Source organism: Rhipicephalus sanguineus, chromosome 5 (assembly GCF_013339695.2).
Source record: "Rhipicephalus sanguineus isolate Rsan-2018 chromosome 5, BIME_Rsan_1.4, whole genome shotgun sequence".
Classification (NCBI taxonomy): domain Eukaryota; kingdom Metazoa; phylum Arthropoda; class Arachnida; order Ixodida; family Ixodidae; genus Rhipicephalus; species Rhipicephalus sanguineus.
This window is the reverse complement of record NC_051180.1, coordinates 23,942,818-23,964,990: the sequence shown is the minus strand read 5'-3', so window position 1 is coordinate 23,964,990 and position 22,173 is coordinate 23,942,818. Positions and strand designations below refer to the sequence as shown.

Below are 22,173 nucleotides of genomic sequence, written 5' to 3'. Positions count from 1 at the left end.
GTTACGCGCTCTCTCTATCCATAGGGACAGGGCGCGGCATCTAGTCTACACACCACGTATTGACACGCGGTAACGCGTACGTGTGGTTAGGGCTTAACGCTTTTGTTGCCTTCTGCGCTTTCAAAGCACATGTCCATGGTCCTACAATTTCAGCTAAAGCAAATGGCCTCGAGTCCAGTTGGGCCTCTCTCTCTCCCTGCCCCTTTGTCCCTTCCCCCAGTGCAGGGTAGCAAACCGGAAGTACACCCTGACCACAAGTACACGCTCACAGCAGGGAGAGTCAGATATCCCTGTTACACGGGCACTTTCGAGTGCTGAGTTAATTACCGTAAAATCCCGAGCAAGTGCCCCTACCTGAGCAAGCGCTCCCCTCTTTTTTTCTGGCGATTTGAAATATCCGCCAATGACCGAGCAAGTGCCCCACCTGACCTCCCGCCATTTTCACTGCTTCATTCAGTGTTTTTATTCACTTGACAATGGCTAATAACGACAGTGAATGCAAGCCTATTCAATAACGCATTTCATTGGAAGCACGCGCGGCTTTTCCGCCACCATCTTGAATTTTGATCCGTGACCGAGCAAGGGCCCCCCTATAAATCTTGTTAGATTATCTTTCCCCGTAGGGGGGGGGGGGGGGCTTGCCCGGGATTTTACGGTAATTCAATCCTGTTGGGAGCATTGCACACATCCCAGAATGGACTAGCTGGCATAAGCCCACATCCCGCTTAAGATTGTTGAGGAGCTGTTCGATAGACGCAGGACATGTGAGACGCTAGTATTGACAACAAAGGGGATGACACTTTCTCTGTAGCAATGAAGTGCTGCTATAAAATGGTGATGACGAGCAATAGTAACTTAAGTTTTATTTCCAGAAATAAAGTCCACTGCTTTAGTCTTTTTCTTACTGCCACAAATGGACATGCACCATTTTGCATGCCAAAAAGATCAAATTCCAAAAATGTCAAATATCTATGTAGTCTGGGACTCCGATGTCATTTTGCATTTTCTACATTGGACACATGAAATGTGGGCATGTGTTCACTCCATTTTTCACATTTTCCTGTGCTGCCCTCTGCCATTTGGAAGGGGCTGGGACAACCGGTACAGTAAAAGCTCGTTAATTCGACTCTTGTTAATTCGGAAAATCGGTTAATTCGGACACGTCATCTGGTCCCTGTAAATATACGCATCACTCTATGAGACTGGACGCTCGTTATTTCGGACAGATTTGACCTCAAATCAGATAATTCGGCGACTTTCGGGCCACTGGCGAGGCTCGAAAACGAAAAAAGAACAATTCGGAACAAAAGTGAAGCTCTAACGCAGCATCGTCATGGACATCAATTATCGACTTGGCTTGGATTGAGACTGGGTGAACGCCTTTTTTTCCCGTGTGGGTTTTGTTGCTTTGTTCCCGTTGGTGTGCTGCATCGCTGATCGCCAATTTATCGAGGAATGTTTCAGTAGGGCTCCTTTAGCTTGATCGTTGCTGGTGCTTTTGTGCTGACTTCTCGTGTGACCGCACTACACGCCGATGGCAACGCCGGCGAAGCAGCTTAAGTACGAGGCCAAGGACTTCACCACCAAAGTAGAAATTTTGCGTGCTCTGAATTATGGGCTCTCCCGACAATTAGTGATGAAGAGTGATGAAAGGGGATCCTTGTATCAGCGGCAAAAGAAGCAAGGAACGAGTAACCGTACTTTGAGCCGCCAACGTGACGGGAACAGAGCGCTTGCTGCTTCTCGTTATCGGAAAGGTTCAAAAGCCACGCTGCTTTAAGGGGGGACGTGGGTCCTAAAATTTTCTTTATTTTTGAGTCAATATGAACTAAACTTCACTGTCTTGACCAGTTTTTTATGCTGATTTCAAATCTGTAATTAGTTTTTTAATAGCTGCACTAGTTCAAAAGATCTCGAGGTTTGAAAAAATAATTAGTGCCTGCTTCTTACGGGGCTTTTAGGCAATTTCGACCTACTAAAACCAATCTGTAAGTGCATGGGGCCAATGCCCAGATCATGCTGTAGGAGGTGATGCTATTTTTATTCCCTTGAGAGCACTGTGAAGGTCAGAAAACAGATGAACACTCACTGGTGGTTATTTTTTCTGATTCACTCTCATTAGTATCTAATTAAAATTTGTAAAATGGTGCTAGAGTAATGCAAATAGCATCACCCCCCAGATCGTTTAAATACGAGTAAAATGATACCAAATTTGTGATTTTTACTCAGCAACAACATGGAAAAAAACCCCGTAAGGCTGAGTGCGTATCAAACTGAGAAAAACGCATTTGAAGTTTCAGACAACTGTAACTTTTGTGGAAGTGCAGCCACAGCACTAGTGGTTATATCATTTGATAGGTTTCTTCTTCACGAGAACAGCCATATCAAATATGTGACCATGACCTGCCAATGTACTGGCAAAATCATCTTATAAAGCCACATAGTGCACCCAGTACCAGAGTGATAAACTCCACCTTTAGCAATTCATAGGCCTGTACCAATTCCTTGCAAGCTAAAGAAATACAAAATTTGTCTATGAATGTGGCTTTGCAACAGGCAAATAAAATAGACAGAGAGATTAAGTCTAAAAAGCACGTGGGTTATTTATTAAACCAAAAATCAGTTTTTATTGTCCAGCAATAGCACTTGGCTCAACAGCAGGCAAGGGCTGTACTCAGGGTCCCCTGCTGGTTTGTGTAATTTTGAAAGTCTGTGCTTGGTGTCACCACTGTATAAGTGCTCCTTTTGCAACTTCCAATGTCAGTTTTTAACCTTCTCAAGGCTGTGGAGCACAAGTCAATTTCCCAAAGTGTAATACGGCGTCTCTGCCATTCCGGTGTTGCTCTGTCAGGTCGTGGTTGAAGCGACTACCGTTGCACCCTTGTCGACAGTATTGGTGGCCCTAATTTAATGCATTTCACTTCAAATGACATTAATTATCTTGGCACCACTATCACCAGCTACCTTCTACGAGAAACGCTTCTCGCGCGAGTCGCACCTGTGATAATAAAGCACAGGCTTTGAAAGCAGCCTATACCCTCTGCCTTGAAAAAGGTCACTGCTTGAGCCGAACTCGGAACGAAGCACAAGCCCAAAGAACGTTTTTATCACGGATAAGTCCACGCAGATAAATTCTTTTTCCTTGCCGCCGTTCACCAACATCCAACGGCTTGAACTTCCGCTGCTTCGTTGCGCGCTGCGATGCCAAGCACTCCTCCCGTCGCCGTATTTCCCGCGCACTCGGCAGTCTCGCATAGTATGCCATACGAACGCGGTTTCGAATGCCACTGAAGCGTTGCCTAATGATCCGATGGCTGCAGCTTGACCAAGGGGAACCGGGCGGTTCTCGTAGACTAGACGCTCCGGTAGCGACAAGTAGTTTCGGCATCGCGCCCTCGTACGCTTGGCGCGTCTTCTTTACACGAGAATCTCCGGATGTGCCAGCACAAAATAAGGTAACTGTGTGTCGGCGGGCCGCACCAACGCGAGCGTAAGCAGAGGAAGATGACACTTGTAACAACACACGAGCACACGACACCGGCAACACGGCAGCCGTGAGCGCAGAACAAAAATACAAAAACAAAATGGCCGCCTCGGGTTGCGCCAGCCAATGGGAGGCGCGAGAGAAGGGGGCTCGCCTCGCGCGCGCGCGCTCTGGCCAATGAGCGTTCTACAACCACCCTTCGGAAAAGCAAAAGCGCCGATAGCGGCCGTTCTGTTGCAGCGACGCCATTTTGAAACGCCGCAAAATGTACACAAAGAAAACAGCTTCAAAACAAGCCAAAGATGGCGGCGATCAGCCAGCTGCTGCGCCCGCGGCGCGCGCGGGAAGTTTGAACAAATTTTGCCTGTTGAGATGCATTTTGCGGCTCCCGTGGAGTCTTAAAAATAAGTTTTAACCCATTTCCCGGGTGAAATCGGCGATAATATTTTGAGGGCAGCTGCTTAGGGGTGCAAACATGCCTAAAATGCGTTTTTCTCAAAACTGATTTTCTGTCCATTTTTTACTATTCTAAGACCCGCGTCCCCCCTTAAGAACATCAACAATCTTCCTGTGGATTACCGTGCCAACCGAAAAGCGTGGATGACGGGTGAAACTTTTGCGGACACTGCAGACATCATGCGAGCTGCTGAGCACCTTGAAGGGCTCAGAAAAATTGTGTCCGCGCGAATATCTGCTCGAAAACAGTCAAGCATCTGCGATTACTTTGTTAAGTAAAGTTATGTTGAAAAAACTAGTGCACTTATTGTGTTTATTTCGACCATTCGATAATTCGGACATTCGGTTAAGGGGAGACGTGTGTCTTAAAAAATGGTTTTTTAAAAGTTGGGTGAATGGCATGAAATTTATTACACTTATTCAGCTTTTTCTGCAGATTCAAAATCTCTAAGTAGATTTTTAATAGCTGCATTAGAACAAAAGATATGCAATTTCTAACACATATTTAAGCATATTTCTTACGGGGATTTTGGCAACTTTGCTTTGTCAAACACAAAAACAAAGTATGTGGCAAGATTGCCAGGAAGCTGGTCTAGCCGGTGATGCTATTTATTTTCTTATAATGTTGTTCACCAAATTATAATTCTCGATTATCAGAAATAGTATGCAGCAAAAAAATTTCACTCACATTTACGTGTATTTATTTTGCATTCAAAGTTTGTTGAAGACAATTGGATTAGCATCACCGGCTAAACCAGCTCTCTGGCAGCCTTGCCACATACTTTGTTTCTGTGTTTGACAAAGCAAAGTTGCCAAAAATTCCCGTAAGAAATATGCTTTTAGAGATTGCACATATTTTGTACTAATGCAGCTACCAAAAATCTAATTAGAGATTTGGAATCTGCAGAAAAAATGGGATAAGTTTGTTAAATTTTGTTCAGTTCAACCAGATAATAAAAGAAATAAAAAAAAGACCCGCGTCTCCCCTTAATACGGACATGTTTTCCGGTCCCTAGAAATCCGAATTAACGAGCTTTTACTGTATTGCCAGAGCAAAAGCCTCCGAGATGAAGAGACGTTTCAAGACTTTTCCGCTAGAGGAAGGGCGCATGCGCAGTGGCATCGTGAAAAAAGGCGGTTTCCAGGAAGCATCACAAGCGCGTAAGATATGCGCCATACGAGTCGGCACTGTGTCTGGTACTTCTTTTCTGTTCCTTGCTTGGTTCAGCCCGCCAGATAATTCTACCAATTTCATCAGACCCTTCATTAACGAAAGTAGACTGTGTTACGAATATCTCTGTTCGACTCAAGGAGTTTTGTCTCAAAAGCATTATGAAAGAGAGAGAAGTACGAAGCAGCTGCCTGGCACCCCAGAACAAACAAAAAGCCAGGCTACTCTTTAAAAAAGGAGAAAACAATAGCAACAAGATGACAGATTGGGAAGAGTATAAAATAAGGTAAGAAATAATAGAGCATGACAGGAAAAGCAATAGCATAGATGTAAAAATATCTGAACTAATAAGAGGCATGAGATCTATAGCACTGCAAAAAAAAGCAAAAAAAGAAAAAAAAAAGAAAAGGAAAAGCTAAGGAAAAGGGACAGAACCTACCACTCTTGGATCTGGTCAAGGTTGTTTTCAAAAGTAACTCCATTCCCACCAAGTTGCTGGGCACGCTTCCACTTAATGAGCTCGTTGTCCAGCACTCGTGTCTGTAGTGTGGCCAGCAGATTAGCCGACTCCTGCTGCTTTTCTGAAAAGGCCTGCAAATACATAAACGCACGGCTGTGTTGCATAAGTCATTCATCATGCTGATAGCAATCACACGGACTATTGAGGCACGTGGTTTCCATAGCCCCGCAATTCATTTGGCTGCTACAGTAAAAGCTCGCTGCACAGTAAAAGCTCGGGAGTAAAAGCTCGTCAGCTACTGTCGCGTGATCGGGCCTCACATGCAAACACGTTCACAACGGGGGAAAAAAAAAACTCCGCAAGACGAGACGGTGCCAACACGACAACACAATGGCGCGAGAGGCGCAGTGACGCTGCGATCGCTCCCACTAGTTGATGACAATGGCGATGCCACTCAGGTGTCGGTTTCACTCCAGTGGTGCCAGCACTGCTTTACCACACTTTTGTGTAGCGGGAGCCGTCAGCATTTGTCCGAATTAAGCGGTGCGGAGCCGAATTATGACGAATTAACGAAGGTTTGGTCCCATAGAATAACATGCACTTTGGCCGGGACCAAGAGAGCCGTCCGAATTATCCAAATTAACGGGTGTCAAAATAACGAGCTTTTACTGTATATGAATGAAGCTGAATTCTAGCTTTACAGCTTGACACCTTAGCCACAACGCTACCATATCGAGTTTCCATAGTCGTAACAAAACAAAATGTAACAGTGCCGATACATAAAAATAACTGCACATGTCAATGAATTCAAAGCTATGTATGGGTAGTGCTTGTGGTTATTTATTCCTCAAACAATATTTCACGAGCCAATCTTTTAAAAGATTTTCACTTTGCATGCTGCCTTCTTCCGGGCCCTTGTTGTGGTACTGTTGTGTGAATGCATGCATAACTCACAATGCGCATTTCACGCAGCTCGCTGATTCGCTGCCGAATTGCCTGCTCCATGGCCTTGCTCTCGTTGTGCATCTTGTTGAGCAGCTCCACATTGGTCTGACCAGTGTTTTGCGCTGAAAGCTGCTGGTAGTGTGCTTGCAGCTTCTGGCACTCCTGGTACTGGATCACAAAAGACTCCTGAATCTGGATCATGCGGCGAAGTTCGTCCTCCATCTCCTGCACACGAAGCATTCGAAATCGTGGCTGTAAACAAGCCCACACACACATGGGAAAGATCCATGCAGCTGCTAAATGTTGCTGGCCTGTACGATTAGCCTTAACTGCTCTCAAAAGGACCTTCCCATCATTTCAAGTTGCCATTTGTGTGAATCTGTACACTATTTAGTACAGTACAGCAGACACTCATGCAGCAAAGTATGCATGTTGCTTTGTCTCATCAGCGTTTGTCCCTGCACGCAAACCAATGGATAATGCAGTGATGAAAGAGCCCAAATATGTTTTGGAGCGACACGGAGCAGCAAGTGTGGTGCAGGTTTGGGGCAGAAATTGTCCATTTCAGAGCAGAATTTTTTTTAGGGGCGACTGACCCATTAACCCTTTGAGTGTTTTTGCCGTACATGTACGGTGGCGGTTTTCTGTCCTGCAAGGTCTCTGCCGTACGAGTATGTTTTCAACCCACTGTTTGAAATTTTACGTCGTAATAACGATGCATGCTCATTTGGAGGTGCTGCCACCTCCTAGCACTTACCAAGAAGCATTTGAAATGATTGTGCTGCCTTCTTGCAAAGATAAAGAGAACTGATTTCTAGCTTCAGTGCCTCGTGCGCTCTGCAGCAACGCCGATGGGCAACAGCCTTGCATGGTTTCAATTTCGCTATGTGATCACAACGGAGGTGCACGAAACTGGATTTTTGTCTTTATCGGCACGTCCTTGCTGGGGCAGCGGAAGTTGATTTCGATCTTTATTGGCGCTGCTCTTAGCTTGTTTATTACCAACGCTCACAAGGTATTCTTGCTGTCCTTGTTTACCGAGTTTACTCAAAGCAGCCGCACGAAGAGAAGATGCGTGTCTGTGCCAACACAACTCGTCGCTCGAAGAGGAGAATGGACATGCATTTTATGTGTGCAGACTGCGATAAGGCACTCTGTGTAGACCCATTTTTCAATACCACACTCTGAAATACTATTGAACTAGAGCTGTGCGAATAGCAAAATTTTGGGTGTGAAGCGAATTCGAATATTGAAGTGTGAGTGCGAATCGAATCGAATATTTTTCGAATATTTCTAGAAAATTTTTCGAATACTTCGAAGCGAAATTGCAGCAAAAAAGTTCGAGAGGATTCCTAACATATTCTTATGGGATAGCAACATGAAAGTATTTCTTTTCGCTAGGTTGATGAAGGACTGGCGGGGTGGTGTTTCATAGTTGTCTTATCAAGAATGAGGCAATGTAGAGGCCGAATTCTATTTATGTACATGATTTGGTGCAACCAAAATGTTACCGACAACACTTTACACGTGATAGGCAAAGATGCCATTTCCTCAGCCTCTCCTCCTCTTTCAACTTCTGTGGAAGCCCAACTGATGTGGCGGACAAGGGTGTGCTCCCTTCAAGTCCGGAGTTCCAAATTTGCCTCGTAGACGTCGATATATAAGAACATCTAATTTTGGATGCTAAAAAACTTCGGCGTCTGATTTTTCGGACTTCCTGCCCAAATTTCAGGCCCAAAACAGCGTTAAGGGGGGACGTGGCTTTGGAAAACCAACTTTCTTATAACTTAACAGATGGTGATGAAAATTGGCACAAATATTCAGCATGTCTCCCTGATGCTTCCAAAAAAGTTTCAGAGTGATACCTTCAGAACTTTTTATTCAATTAAATTTTTACTTCTTGCATTCCTTAAAGTTCTTCCATCCACAATAAAGTTCTTCCATCCATCCATCCATCCATTGCACTCCTTTGCACTTTGCGCAATGCTTGGAGAGTTTAAAAAAAGGACTAGAAGGCTAGGTGAATATTTGTTGCATAGCTAAGTGCACGCTGAGTGTCGTGGCATCCTTGCTTTATTTTGTTTTGCAACACAATATTCTTGCATTGCGATTCTTTTTGATACCTTCAAATCAGGCACACTCTTGGGGTGAACGAGTAGTCACATCGTAAAATTACAAAGCGTCAAACTGAGAAAGAAAGAATGTCACAACATGCATTGTAGTCTAAGAAACATGACAAAAGAAACGGAGCCAAAATAGGCCAAACGGTTATGAAGAAAATGGCTGCGCAAACTTGGCAGGCAGGCAAAAAGGCACTTTTGAGAAAACGGCTCTCGAAGTTTCACCTTGCGTCCAGTGATCTGGAATGCACTAGGATCATAGTTTTTGGTGTCCTTAGTGATGTGAGGTCTCTTGAGCATTTGGTGCTTGCTTTGGTGTCCTTTTGATGCCTTTTTTTCCCGTATGGCATCCTTCTCTGAGACTCTTTGAATGGAGTGCTATCCAGGCTTCGGGCCAAGTGATGCATAAAACTCTCTATAAGCATGGAGAGTGCCAGTATTACACTTGCAGACTGCCTCGTTGACAGCTGTTTTGGCGGCAATCAGTGAAGTGTTTAGCTGTTCTGGTAGAATTGACCGAACTACCGAATGAAGAATCTCAGCCGCATTTTGACTTTTTTTTGTTTTGGCAACAGCCGAGCAAGTGAGGGTGGTCAGGGTTTAGTAGACTGGCAGTAATGCAGTGCTGCCAGTTTATACGTGTGTGGTGGTGGAGCCTTGCCTTCAGCTTCTGCAGCACGGTACTTGCACCAGCTCAGGGACCCAAGTGGGCAGAATTCATGGTGCGGCACTTCATCTCTCGAGGTGACATGATAGAACGTTGCCATTATGGTCTTTTGCATGTCATCAATGTCAACGTTGTCACGGATAGCCATACCATAACTAGTCAGTCTTTTAAATTAATCGGGTCTTGAGTCAGGCGGGCCCATCCTTCAAGTGGTTGACCTTTTTTGCTTCTTGATACAGGTGTTGGCAGAGCTGTACCCATCCTCTTTTTGACATGATTTATACAGTCTTCTCTAGCCAATGGAACAAATCCGTATGTTTTTTCTTGAGAAAGAGTCGGGGAAGTATCCCTGTCTCCATCACAAACAATGGATGTGTGCCGGAGGTCATTCTTTCCAGTGACCTTCTGAACAAAATTAAGGTGGGGGACGTGGCATTCAGTACCAACTTTCTTATTCCTTCGTAGGTTTTCATGAAAATTGGCACACTTACTGCAAACATTTCTGGGATGAAATATATGAGCAGTTTATTCAGTAACGCGAGTTGGTCAGATATAAATTCAACTCCCTGCTTCACACACGCCACGCTCATTTGCAAACCTCGCCTGTGATGCGTTTCATCATTCACTCGGTCGCGGAAACGGTAATTAGCGAGGCTTTCGTTATTTTAGAAGATTCATCAGAGTTAGCGGCGATACCAAGCATGAATCCAAGCGTGCCTAAATTGCATCACCAGCGCTTTCTTTCATGCCGATGTACTCGGCCGCGGGGTCCGAGAAGTCGCGCACTATATGCTGGCTGGCGACATTCGGCGACAATGTGCAGTGCTCCTAGCCGCGGCTAGAGTCACTGTATATGCTACCTTTAGGTAGCAGAGTAGCGCATAGGTCCGGCTAGCAACCACAGGTATGCGGTGAAGTCGCACTTTGTTTTTGCAGGCGACATGCCTACTGTGTCGCCGATTAACCTGCCTGGCATGTTGAAGACTGGCGATAAACACTGGCTGTCGATGGCTAGTGTAATTCAGTTCGCTGCAGCGGCGGCGTCGAGAAATAAAAAAATTCGCCCATGCGGCAGCTTCTCCGCAATGCATGGTTGCTAGCGGCGTTGGAAGACAGATGCGCAACTCTGCTACCTAAAGGTAGCATATACAGTAACTCTAGCCGCGGCGACAGAAAATCGTCGTGCGTAACGTGCTTGGTCTCGCATTTTGCGGCGCCGACGCACGAAATTGCTAGCCGCTGCTCGGAGCGGTCAATGCGCGACGAGCTTGACCGGGAGTCTGCTGCCGATGCATAAAGTGGCCATTCGCACTTTCGAGTAGCCAGCGGACGATGCGATTTGTTGCTTGTGACGAAGCACAGTGCGGCTTGTCCGCTAGCGCGATGTCCTTGCCCGCAAAGTTCGGATTCGTCTCGTAAACCAGCGCCGTAAGCGGAGTTAGGCCTAGCCACGACTCCGAGCAGCAAGCTCGGTCGCGGTGTGTGTGGCCGCGGTGCCCGATGTTTCAAAGCACGTCATGTTCGATCGCGAGTACAAAGAGTAGTCCCGCGAAGTTCTTCGTCACGGAGGACGAAGTGCTGGCAAGCTGAACTACCCGAGACGCGCATCTGCGATGTTCGCGACGAGCGCGGCACACTATCGTACACTGATGACTGCACGTCCGCATGCAGCTGTCGAACTAAGGGTAATCATATTCTAAATTATCGTCGACCCGTGTACACAGAACGAGAGCGAACGCATCACTAAGTAGCGCGATTTTCGACAGTCGTAACATCAGGTAACATCGCGACGCGTAAGCAGCAGATGACTGTCCTCTCGAAGCGAGCATCGGACCAATGGCAAGGCGTGCTGGAGCAACATGGCGGACACGGCCAATCGGAGGCCTCGAAACGACCTTCAGAGATTTGCTTTTTGTGCGCTTGATCCAAGGGAGGAGCCAGATGAGGCGGGGAATTTGAAAACGAAGAAATGCTTTTTACGGCGAGCTCAAAATGGCGGCGCCCGGTTGTACCGTTGCGGAGCAAGAATTTTTTGAAAAGCACCGTTTTTTTTTGCAATCTCCACAATAATTTTCGCCACCTCAGCCCGCGCAACAAATTTTTCAAAGCACTTCTAGGTGGTTTTCAGGGAAGATATTTTGGAATCAGATAGAAAAAGGGCTACAGAAACTGAAAATGTGATTTTCAAAAAATCGATTTTTTTGCCATTTTGCGCGACACGAAAGCCGCATCCCCCCTTAATTGAGCCCCCAACTCTGCCACATCTTTCATCTCCATGTTGGAACCAGCGTTTTCTTGAGTTAATACATCTGCGACCGTAGCGGAGCTTGAAAGGCAGCATTGCCGCAATACCGGGGTGTGATGAGGTGAAGCATATTGAAAATCTAGGAACCACTTCCAATCTGATGTTGACTGAGTCTTGGCAAAGTTCGACCGTAACGGGGCTTGAAAGGCAACTTTGCCGCAATACCGGGGTGTGATGAGGTGAAGCATATTGAAAAATCTAGGGACCACTTCCAATTGGACGTTGTGTCTTGGCGAAGTTCGACTGCAACGGAGCTTGAAAGGCAGCTTTGCCGCAATACCCAGGTGTGATGAGGTGAAGCATAGGGACCACATCCAATCAGGCGTTGACTGTGACTTGGCAAAGTTCGACCGTAACAGAGCTTGAAAGGCAGCTTCGCCGCAATACGACAGTGTAATGAGGTGAAGCATATTGAGAATCTGAAGGGGTCACTTTCAATCGGACGTTGACTGTACTTGTTTTTGGGAAGTTCGAATAGTTCGAATAGTAAAATTACAGTGCGAATCGAATCAAATAACAAATACTATTCGGAAAATATTCGAAATTTCAAATATTCGCACACCCCTATATTGAACATATTGCGGTTTTGAGTTGTGCTGACACCAAAATACTGTTCCAGATTTCTTGTATAATTTTTTCCTGACTTTACACATTTCGTACATTCAAAATCCGCAATAACAAATTTGACCATATGGAAAAGTTCTCTTTTAAATTTGACACTCACAGGGTTAAGTTTAACACGAGTGATATACAAGCACATTAAGTAACGTTATTTATTTCACTGCGTAACACGTGTGTCCTGACAAGATTAACCAAAAGCATTGAAAAAGTCATTGAGAGCGATGTTATATCCAGGGGCGTAGCCAGGAATTTTTTTCGGGGGGGGGGGGGGGGGGTTCAACCATACTTTATGTATGTTCGTGCATGCGTTTGTATGGGTGCGTGTATATATACGCAAGCAAAACTCAAAAATTTCGGGGGGGGTTTGAACCCCCCAACCCCCCCCCACCTTGGCTACGCCCCTGGTTATATCTAATGTCCCCGTTAGGGAAACGAGGTGAGAAATTGCTGTGCTCAAGCCCATACTCGATGGCCTTTAATGGCAGATGTGTGCATGTCGCATTCAGGGCAAACACCAGAAACAAGATGAATTAAAGCTATTCAAGAACTGCTGAATGCTTTCAGTGCTACGAACCACACCCGTAAAGCTGACCCTCACCAGTCCATCTCAATCGTGAAATGAAACATACCTGTGTGCGCCTTCGCAATGTGTCCAACTGCTGGGTTATTTCCGTGTGCGGATCATGGGGGCCTGGCATATGGGAGGCCAGTCGGCTACAGTTCTCTGCCTGCTGGATTATGCGCATCTCAGTGGCAAGGCAGTTCTTGATCACACGAATCAGGGCACATGGGTTGTGGCCGTAGTTTTGCTAAATCAGAACGACAAGTGAGAAGAGCGGTAAGATTTGTCAACAAGGTGCTAATAATACTAAATGAACAAGCATACCTCTAGAGCAGCATCACAACTGTGCAGTCACTAGTTTATGAATGCCACATACTGTCAGCGTCAAAACGTTTATCAGGCACGAAGTCTATGCGGCATGGCCACAAAGCACAGTTTTCAAATTTGCAAACTTTAAGACAAGCTTATAAAATGTTTGCTCCCTTTGAGATGTACTTCTAACAACTGTGATCTGCCTTGCTTTGCTTGTAGTGATGAAATGTTGAACAAGGCTATTGCTAGAGGCAACTTAATTGGACAAGGGGACTGCTTGTTCAGAATTACAGTCCTTTGAAGCCTTCATCTTTCCCTGAAATTGTGTGTGGATTGCTCTGCTTGAGCATCTTCTCCTAAAAGCTCCGCATGCTAATGAAACCATACTTCATACTTATACGTAAGGAATTACAGGTGAGATTCACACAAGATGCATATGCAGTAAATGCCAATAAATGCATTTACTGTAAATGTAATTCTCAGGCAAATCTGAAACAAGACTTGCGCAAGTGCCACTACTGCTACTTGGGGCAACAAAGTCTGAAGTCAGCACTGCATTTGATATGCTGCACGAGCTTGGAGCTGTGTGCTGTGAGCATGGAGCTGTGTGCTTTGCCATGTGTGAATAGCACACATGGCAAAGCCTGTGAGCTATGCAACACAAAAGTGCTGCTGGTGTTCCTAAGGGCAAGAGGCCATAACGAAACAATATGAGTTATACCTTTGAGTATATGTGTGACTGTACAAGTAATTTATGCGTGTGTGATTATTGTGTCACACATTCAGGTGTCTGGTGATGCCACTGTCATCACCAGACACCTGTAACCAAGCGATAAACCAGGCTTACTTCTCTAGATGATCATTAAAAAATTTTATCAGTCAAAACTTTAATTGTTTATGCTATCAGGCCCTAATATTCCAATGTCCCGTCTGTTGCTCTATTGTTACTGCAAAGGCCACACTTAACACAGCAACACATGCAAGGTACTGGAGAGGCACGTTTGCTACCTTAAAGGAGTTCACGGCTTCCAGGAGCTTGAGCCGCATGACAAAGTTATCCTCGGTGGAGGCCTTGAGTTGCAGCTCCTCGAGCAGGGAGGCCACCACAGACGGTGCATACATTTCGAAAGAGGGGTTGTCAGGGTCCATGTCCTGCCAAGGCTTCTCCTCGATCCATTGGGACAAGGCACACCTAACCTCCATGGGGAAGTGCTCGCCATAGGCCAGCTGACACTGGCGTAAGAGCTCCCCGGGAAGCTCCTGCAGACGGGCCCAGAGCGACATGCTGCTCTCGCCCCTTGCCACCTACCAGCACGGTCTTGGTGGGTGCCTACACCACCCTGTGGGAAGAAGCAACAAAAAATGCAGCACATTTGCCATTAGATCATTTGCTTAGCAAAAAACTTGGAAGTCTCTTTGAGCTTCGCCTTCAAAAGTAGAACGCGATAGCGTAATCGGACCCTCTTCACATCGCCTTCTCAATCGCTAGTCTGGCTTCACTTCTCGGTGGAAATGTCAACCATACTGCAAGGAAAGGAATGTCTGTGCGTGTGAAAATTGCATTTCAAACTATCGTAGAATGCCAACTGCAAGTACAGTTGCGAAATGCCTACTACAACATAATTCTACCTTTTGCAAGTTGGCAAGGTACCCACTACGGGTCCGTAAGGCAACACGCGCATCTGCAAGCATTGTTGATAATGATAATTATGTCTGTGTGCTTTGCAACTGATGGGCCTTAAACCAACCACTCGTCGCACAATTCGCATGTTCTGACACCTGGTGTGATTCTATGCTGTTGCCATGCACTATTACATGTGTTAAAGGGCCCCTAAACCACCTCCAATATTTTTTTAACATTTCAAATGAACACGTGCATCGAGTTCAGAATGCCTTTACGATCAACAATGCCAAAAGCAGCAGCGCTACAAGCCATGAGTGCCCCACAAATTCCAAGAAACAATCCCCTCTCCTCTCTGTGCCTTTCGGCATTCCTCATCGCCTTAATGCTTGCCGTGACGTCAATATGTCGTCTGCTTGTCATCCACAATACCCGTTTGTCCGTTCGCAGGTACACACACTTGCTGCTCTTCCTCCTCGCACGGTGAGAAGGAACACTTGGCCAGGAGGAGAGACGAGCCGACGAATGGAGATAAGAGAGAAGCGAGCAAAGGCGTCCTTCGAATCATTAAACACGTGTAACTCCCCTATTACGGCACCGTTCCGAAACATTCTCACGGCTACGTGTTCGTCGTAGGCTTGTGCACAACTGCAACACCAGAACTCAATTTCGACCTCTGGGTGGTTTAGGGGCCCCTTAATGACCCTCCTCGCCAGGGGCGTAGCCAAGGGGGGGGGGGGGGGTTGGGGGGTTCAAACACCCCCCCCCGAAATTTTTCAATTGTGCTTGCGCATATATACACGTACACATACAAACGCACGCACGAAATACATAAAGTATGGTTGAACCCCCCCTGAAAAAAATTTCTGGCTACGCCCCTGCTCCTCGCACTACATGATGTTCATACGTATAGTGTTTTTTTTTTACGAACAATTCTGGGCACGGGCATGGCTCTGTGGTAGAACGCCTTCTTGCCACGCAGAAGTCCTGGGTTCGATTCCCACTCGAAGCGAAGATATCTTCTTATTTCTTTATTTGCATCTATACCGAATTTTTGCTCCCGGTCAACACTGATTTTTCGCTCACAAAAAACGACGCCGACACTGAAATTTCTGCGAAAAAAGCTCTTTAATGCTCTCGCCTTAAAAAACCCACTGGCATCAGCAAAATTACAGATAGAAACATAGGTGCAATGCGCAACTTAGCATGCCTCTTCCTTGCGAGCAGTCTCCACTATTTTCAACTTTTATTGCTCCAGATTCCAGATGGCAGGGTCACCCGAGACAATAACAGCTGTGTTGTACGGCGACAACAAAGAATTTATATAACGAACACGCCCACAAAGCTCCAGGTGGTCAGATTGTCCAGGTGGACGGCATGATACTGAACAATCACCATGTGCAGCATGCATGCGCAGAAGTTACAATGATGCTCTGTGTCTGAAGACTAAAGTTTTTGTAGAGTGCCAGAGAGAGTTCAAGGAGCCATTGCAGCATGGTGATAAAATGTGCTGACCATCTCAGTCAACCTGGGTTTCTTTTCTATTTAACTATGCTGTAAAACCCTGTCATGCAGTTTCTTAAACTAATATTATATTTAGCCATTATTAACATTCAGCTAACAGTTTGCACAAAGGTGTCACATTTTGTTCCTTGCTCAAGTGCTGTCCGTTATGTCGCTTTGCACAATAATTTCAATATGTCTATCCAGCTAGCCCACTGCAGAATTTTCTTTGATAATATTTCCAGTCGCTTCACAAAATACAATAGGTACTGTGAACCATACTTACATCAAGACAATGAAACAATCTTACATAGGATTGAAGGTAAATATCTTGTTTGAGCTGAGGATGTATGAACACCTTGCTTGCTACTAACTCTGTAGTGATGACGTGGTGACAAGTTCCTAAAATGTAATGTACTGTACTCAAATACTCATTTTTTTTTCTGCTAGAAAAGCTTACTAATATCACTGCATTATAGGATCAAGTATGAAGCCATAACTGCTGTATGTGGCTTGTAATGCTGACACAAAACTACTGACAAGACTGGATTGGCATGTCTCGCATTGTACCAACAGCGTGGGCAGATATAAGAACAAAAACTAAGGAAGTTCTCAACTTTCAAGAATTACCTAGCATTTCGAGGACAGCTGCAATCCCCCTGCACAAGGAAATATCACATACTGATAAAGCATTGCTTCACATGCCACACTCCTGCTCAAATACTGCAAGGTCAACATTTTTTTTATCTTGAGATAAATAATGCAAACAAATGTGCTGCCAAAGCAAGTGGTGGCCTCGGTATCCTCTTAGGTAAAAATTAATTTGCCTCATCCCTCGGTGCCTACCACGTGGCTTACTAGTGCAAAGGATATGAACCACAGAACAATAAAGTTCACAGAAAATAAGACCTATTTAGGCGGTTCCACAGCTGTGCCATTTTGTGACCACTTGAACTTAACTCCTTGAAAAAAGCTGTGCAAGCACAACTCGTGCAATTATCACAACACCGCCCCAGAAGAGTGCCACAGCAAAGCAGTAACAAATGTCAGTAAAGAAACCGAGTCACTTTATCAGCCGTGCTCTAGAAATGCGAAATGGTGAAAAAAACCATGCAAGACTTACGAAACAAACAAACCTCTTTGTGGACATTGATATGATGAATGTACAGACCGCATGAGGCACCAAAACTTTTTCCGTGGAAGACGACAACCACATGCAACAATTACGCTCCTGCACTGACAGGCAAGGACGCAATTAAATTATGTGAGGGCTGTACAAGTAGCGAATTCAGCAAATGGTTCAAGTGGTCTGTTGCACATGCACAAATGAGCCTTCTTGTAATTTGACTGACCAGTCAATTAAGCTTAAAGGGCCCCTCACGAGCCTCTGAAAATACAAAAAACAAGCGCATTATTCTCTCCTGGCGTTTCTCGTCCTTATGGCGCACTTCGTGACGCAAGAACAGCGATTCGCATGACGTCATTATGGTACATACGCTTGATTGTTCCAGATACCCGAAATATCAGTTGTGAACTGTCTCCCATACTGCTTTGCCATGCAGCCGCCCACCCGTTCTTCCTTGTCTCGCATGACTATTGTGTGCGATCAACTGATTTCACTTAATTTTGTGTGTTTTCGACTGCGCAAGCACTGATAACAGCGTGTAGCTGACAAGCGCGAAATACTGATGGGCTCAACGCTTAGTGCCGACATTGTACACATGCTTTTAAGAAATAAGCGGTGAGGAGGAGATATCGCCTGTAGGAAGGGTAGCGAAGGCAAGAAAGCGTGTACAAACGAAACACAGGTGTTACTCAAGATGTGCTGTCAATTAAGGTAATTTTCATTTCATTGCACAGATGTGCATTGCAGTGCGAAGGAGTCAGGCAGATGCAGAGTGCCCTGGGCTCTATGCAGAGCCTTTGTAGGTGTTTGCAAGCAACGTTGCCTTTGTTCAGTGGCCATTTGAAAGCACAGAGCATGCTACAAATCAGCTGGACACATTATCAGTAGGAAATGCCTTGCTCATTGTAATCCTGTGACACTCCAATATTACACTCATCAGGCAGAAACCTGCCTTTCACGCACTACGCGCCAAACAAACTCACTTTGGATGGTTTTTCCCAAAGTGCCCATTTTCACACATAAACCTCGCTTTGTAGTACTACTGCCTCTGGCTGATGCCCAGTTTTGAGTTCATGAGCAAGTGCACACTCGCACTCCAAGCAGTTCAGTGTGCATCAACGCTGTTTCACTTTGCAAAATTCTAGGGAAAATACTGAACCCACTTCTTGGTGCTCAAGGGTCCCACTCAAAGCTGCTTTACTGTGTATTCACCCCTTAACAGCAGTGGCCCATTATGACAACGGATTGAAGACTTCATGACCCATGGCAGTGGTTGACTGCCGATGAGCAGACTTTTGCCAAACAAGTCTAATGATAGAACTGCCCACAAAAATATGCTTTCAGAATGTTGGGAGAAGTGCAAGCAATACCTTATCACTCCCACATTTAAAAATTAATGCGGAGGCACATGCATCTGCCCCCTTATCAGAGCTGAAAAATTTTGTCAAACTTATGAGCAAATAGTTCTGAAGTTGCTACCAAGATACCATCAGGATTGTACTGCCGTTATAAATAGCCCGCCTGTTGCTGCAACCACCTCTTCTTTGCCCATCCCTAAAACTGTAATAAATGCACTGACATGTGCAGATGAACTGCAGCACACCTTATTATGGAAAGGTGCAGCTGGCATATTAATTAAACAGGTGCCCGATACCTAGCCTATTTCGATCCCATGACTGCAGTTTAGAATACAGACTACATCTCTTGGAAAAATATAACAAAAATTTGGTCCCGAGAGGAAAATTCCCCTATGACAGCAATGATGAAGTGTTAGAGACTGCAGACTATTTGCACCAACGTCACAGTCGCAAAGCTGGAAACTTTCCAGCCTATTACCTCCAACATTATGCTGGAACCGCGTACAGTTCTCCAACATGGTGTTCAGGGCCATTCACTGCCCGCAAATAATCTGATCAGAAATAATGAAGAGATGTGCTGTGGCAAATTCGTTTAAAACTTTGCACGAGAGTTTTGTTGAGAACTGTATTTACAAGGAGCAACATGGGATCACTGCATGGAACAAATACTAAATAGAAGATGCACAAAAGTGCAAATAAATTCAAGTGAATTTACAGAGACAGTTGCAAAATGCAGTGGGCACTCAGCCTTCATCCGCTATGCACAGCTTGAAACAAATGTACAGTACTCACGGATTGAAATGCAGTATCAAAACTTCAAGTATTCAAGTTTAACAACTTATGCACACAACTGCTCATGATAACCACGTCATGTCACTACGAATCTAGCCACTAAGATGTTGGCTCTGATGCAAGTGCATGCGAGAATATTATACTAGACTGATGAAACACTAGAATTAAAGTATGTGCATTACTTAGCCCTATTTGAGGTGTTTCATTCCATGGGAACTGTACACATCACAGTTCAGAACTGGCATATCAAAAATTTGGCCGCAGCTTGGTGTACTACATAACCTAGAGACTTCGCGTGCTATGCCTTAAACCAAAAGGAAAAGCGCCTCAGCGACAAAAATACATTTTTCTAAGAAAAATCGAGCATGCTTGGTGAATGCTCATGGTCATAATGTCCGATGACAAAAGTTCACACTTCAGGCAAGTTGCAAACATCAAGTTTCCGGGAAGAATAACAATGCTAGGGCAGACAATGGAGCTACTGAAAAAGCTACAATACTTCACGAGTTGCAAAAAGTGTAACGTCATATGCCCGCTCTGCCAGCTTTTCCCTGTAGCCCTTTGCACGGGGGCTACAGAAGAATTACTCAGAACTCTTGACAAAATCAGTTCCTAGCAAAATCTGAATATTAATCATTATGAACCAGCTGTGCAAATGTTATGTTTGTCCATATCCTGTTGCCTTAATCTTTTAAAGTCAAAGTGCTGCCATTCCATAATTATTAATGGGACAATTGCACGAAGCATTTGGTTTAGACTGAAGAAGTGCAATTTAAAAGTTTTTTTCTTTGCAGGCAACAAAGCTCAAAGTTATTTTTGTTTTTCCCCCGTCATCGAGACCACAGCACGGTGCATTAAATCTACTGTGGGTTTTCTTGAAACTTGTTTTTCTTGTAGCTCTATGTCTTAATAAGAAAGATGTCACTGAAATGATCTTAAAACTTCCCAAGTCAAAATATCCCTCTGTGTTTGGGAAATAACTGTTTTGCAGTGTTCCACGAGTAACTGTGCACTAGTTATTTGCACTAGTTATTGCAAGTACTGACCGCCTCACTAATTTCCTTATTCACTGAGCAATATTTCCTTTAAAAAACCCACGTGCGCGTGTATATATGCGTGTGTGTACGCGCGCCCACCGACAAATTGTTCTGCGCATGAAAGTTTCATACTGGCGTCACAAGTTCTTTATCGTGGTCGGCTTATCTGTGCAGTCAGAACCACGATTACACATTGGGTCACAAATCTGCCCACACAGCACACATACTAACCATTAAACAACGAACGAACAAAGCGCTGGCGGAGGCACGTGTTGATTTCATCCCGTAAGCGTTACATAGGCAGAACCACGTGACTGTTAACTTCACTTTATTCTAAACAACCGTTGCAAGTTTAATCATTCCAATAGTTATTATTTAAAACCACGAGCCCTGAAGCGTAGGCGCGTGGACGATGCCACGATCATGCAGCGGCCGTGGCTCAGCCAACACCACCGGCTCAGCGCGCGAATTCGGGAGAGGAGGAGTGAAGTCGGCGGAAAGAGAGACGCGATTGCACATTTTCGGAAGAACCGGCGTCAAATTTGGGGAATCACACAAACGTTACTTCTCAATCCACGATTTCAAGTATAGAATACCATCGGTGCATAATACCAATTATGCGTCACACACGGGCGCTGAAAGTCACTTGACACGCATTACAGCGCCAGCAATGATAAACGAACGAGGGCGAAAAGAAAAACGCATGCCCGCACCGCCGGAAAGCGCACTAACCACGACCAAAGGACTGTGTACCATCGGTAACAAGCAATACAGAGCTCAGTCTCACAACCTCGGCACCAAACGTGCGCGACGCATAGATATGCAACACTCCGCTGTCATCGGTCGCCTCAGTCAAAATTCGACGACTCATGAGGCATACCGAGGGTGTCCCGCTCCAAGCCGCGCGCTAGGCAAGGAGACAGCGCGCGTGACATCGTGTCACAATGCTTCATCGCGGCACACCATCACTCGCGCAGTGTTCCACCACAAGTGTCGCGAAAGGCGGGACGCGAAACACGGCTCCATCAAAGCCGCACTGCCCGGTTGCAATCGCCAACCGCGACATGTGCTAGGCGTTCAGCCATTACCTCCCTCGCGAAAGGGTTGAAGGACAACTACGTCGGGAGCACTTCGGCCTCACTCACCTGTTTCAAGCGAAGTTCGACTCCGAGAAAAGCGTGTACTTGTTCCACGACAAACGCGTGACGACTCGCCGAAAGGCAGCGATGACCGAGCACAAAATGCGACGTTGCTGCGACTCACAGCCACGGCATTTTTTTCTACACAATAACGAACGCCATTTCCCTTACTGACGTCAGATGCGACGACGACGACGGATGAATACCCGGATAAACAGAAAAAAAAGAAAAAGGCGTGGCACGTGGCGCCGCGGCACGGCTGCCGCTGCAAGTGTCGAGATCAAGAAACTGCGAGTGAGCGGCAGCAGGGAAAAGGGAGAGGCTTGCGGGAGAGAGCATGACACAGGCAGCAGCGAGCTTGCCGGGTCGCGCCTTTTCCGAGAACGTCGCGGCGATTGCTGTGCTGGTCGGACGCGTATTCGTTGTTATTTTTTTTTCTTTGGCCTCCGGCTTATGCTAACACTCCCCCCGCGTGTGCGAGTGCCTGTTTGCGG

The 22,173-nt window shown here is 45.6% G+C and overlaps 1 protein-coding gene across 1 annotated transcript in view; it reads right to left on the bottom strand.

The window, feature by feature from the left end:
- The window catches only part of LOC119393749 (signal transducer and activator of transcription 5B), a 113,871-nt gene extending 91,988 nt beyond the window's left edge, over positions 1-21,883 (bottom strand). Inside the window, exons 1-5 of the mRNA XM_049415876.1 lie at positions 21,686-21,883; positions 14,112-14,443; positions 12,859-13,038; positions 6,526-6,741; positions 5,551-5,702 (exon numbers count right to left, since the gene is read on the bottom strand). Coding sequence (XP_049271833.1) covers positions 5,551-5,702; positions 6,526-6,741; positions 12,859-13,038; positions 14,112-14,387 — 824 coding nt within the window. The 5' untranslated portion in view covers positions 14,388-14,443; positions 21,686-21,883. The remainder of the gene's footprint in view (positions 1-5,550; positions 5,703-6,525; positions 6,742-12,858; positions 13,039-14,111; positions 14,444-21,685) is intronic.
- Positions 21,884-22,173: the final 290 nt, after the last annotated feature.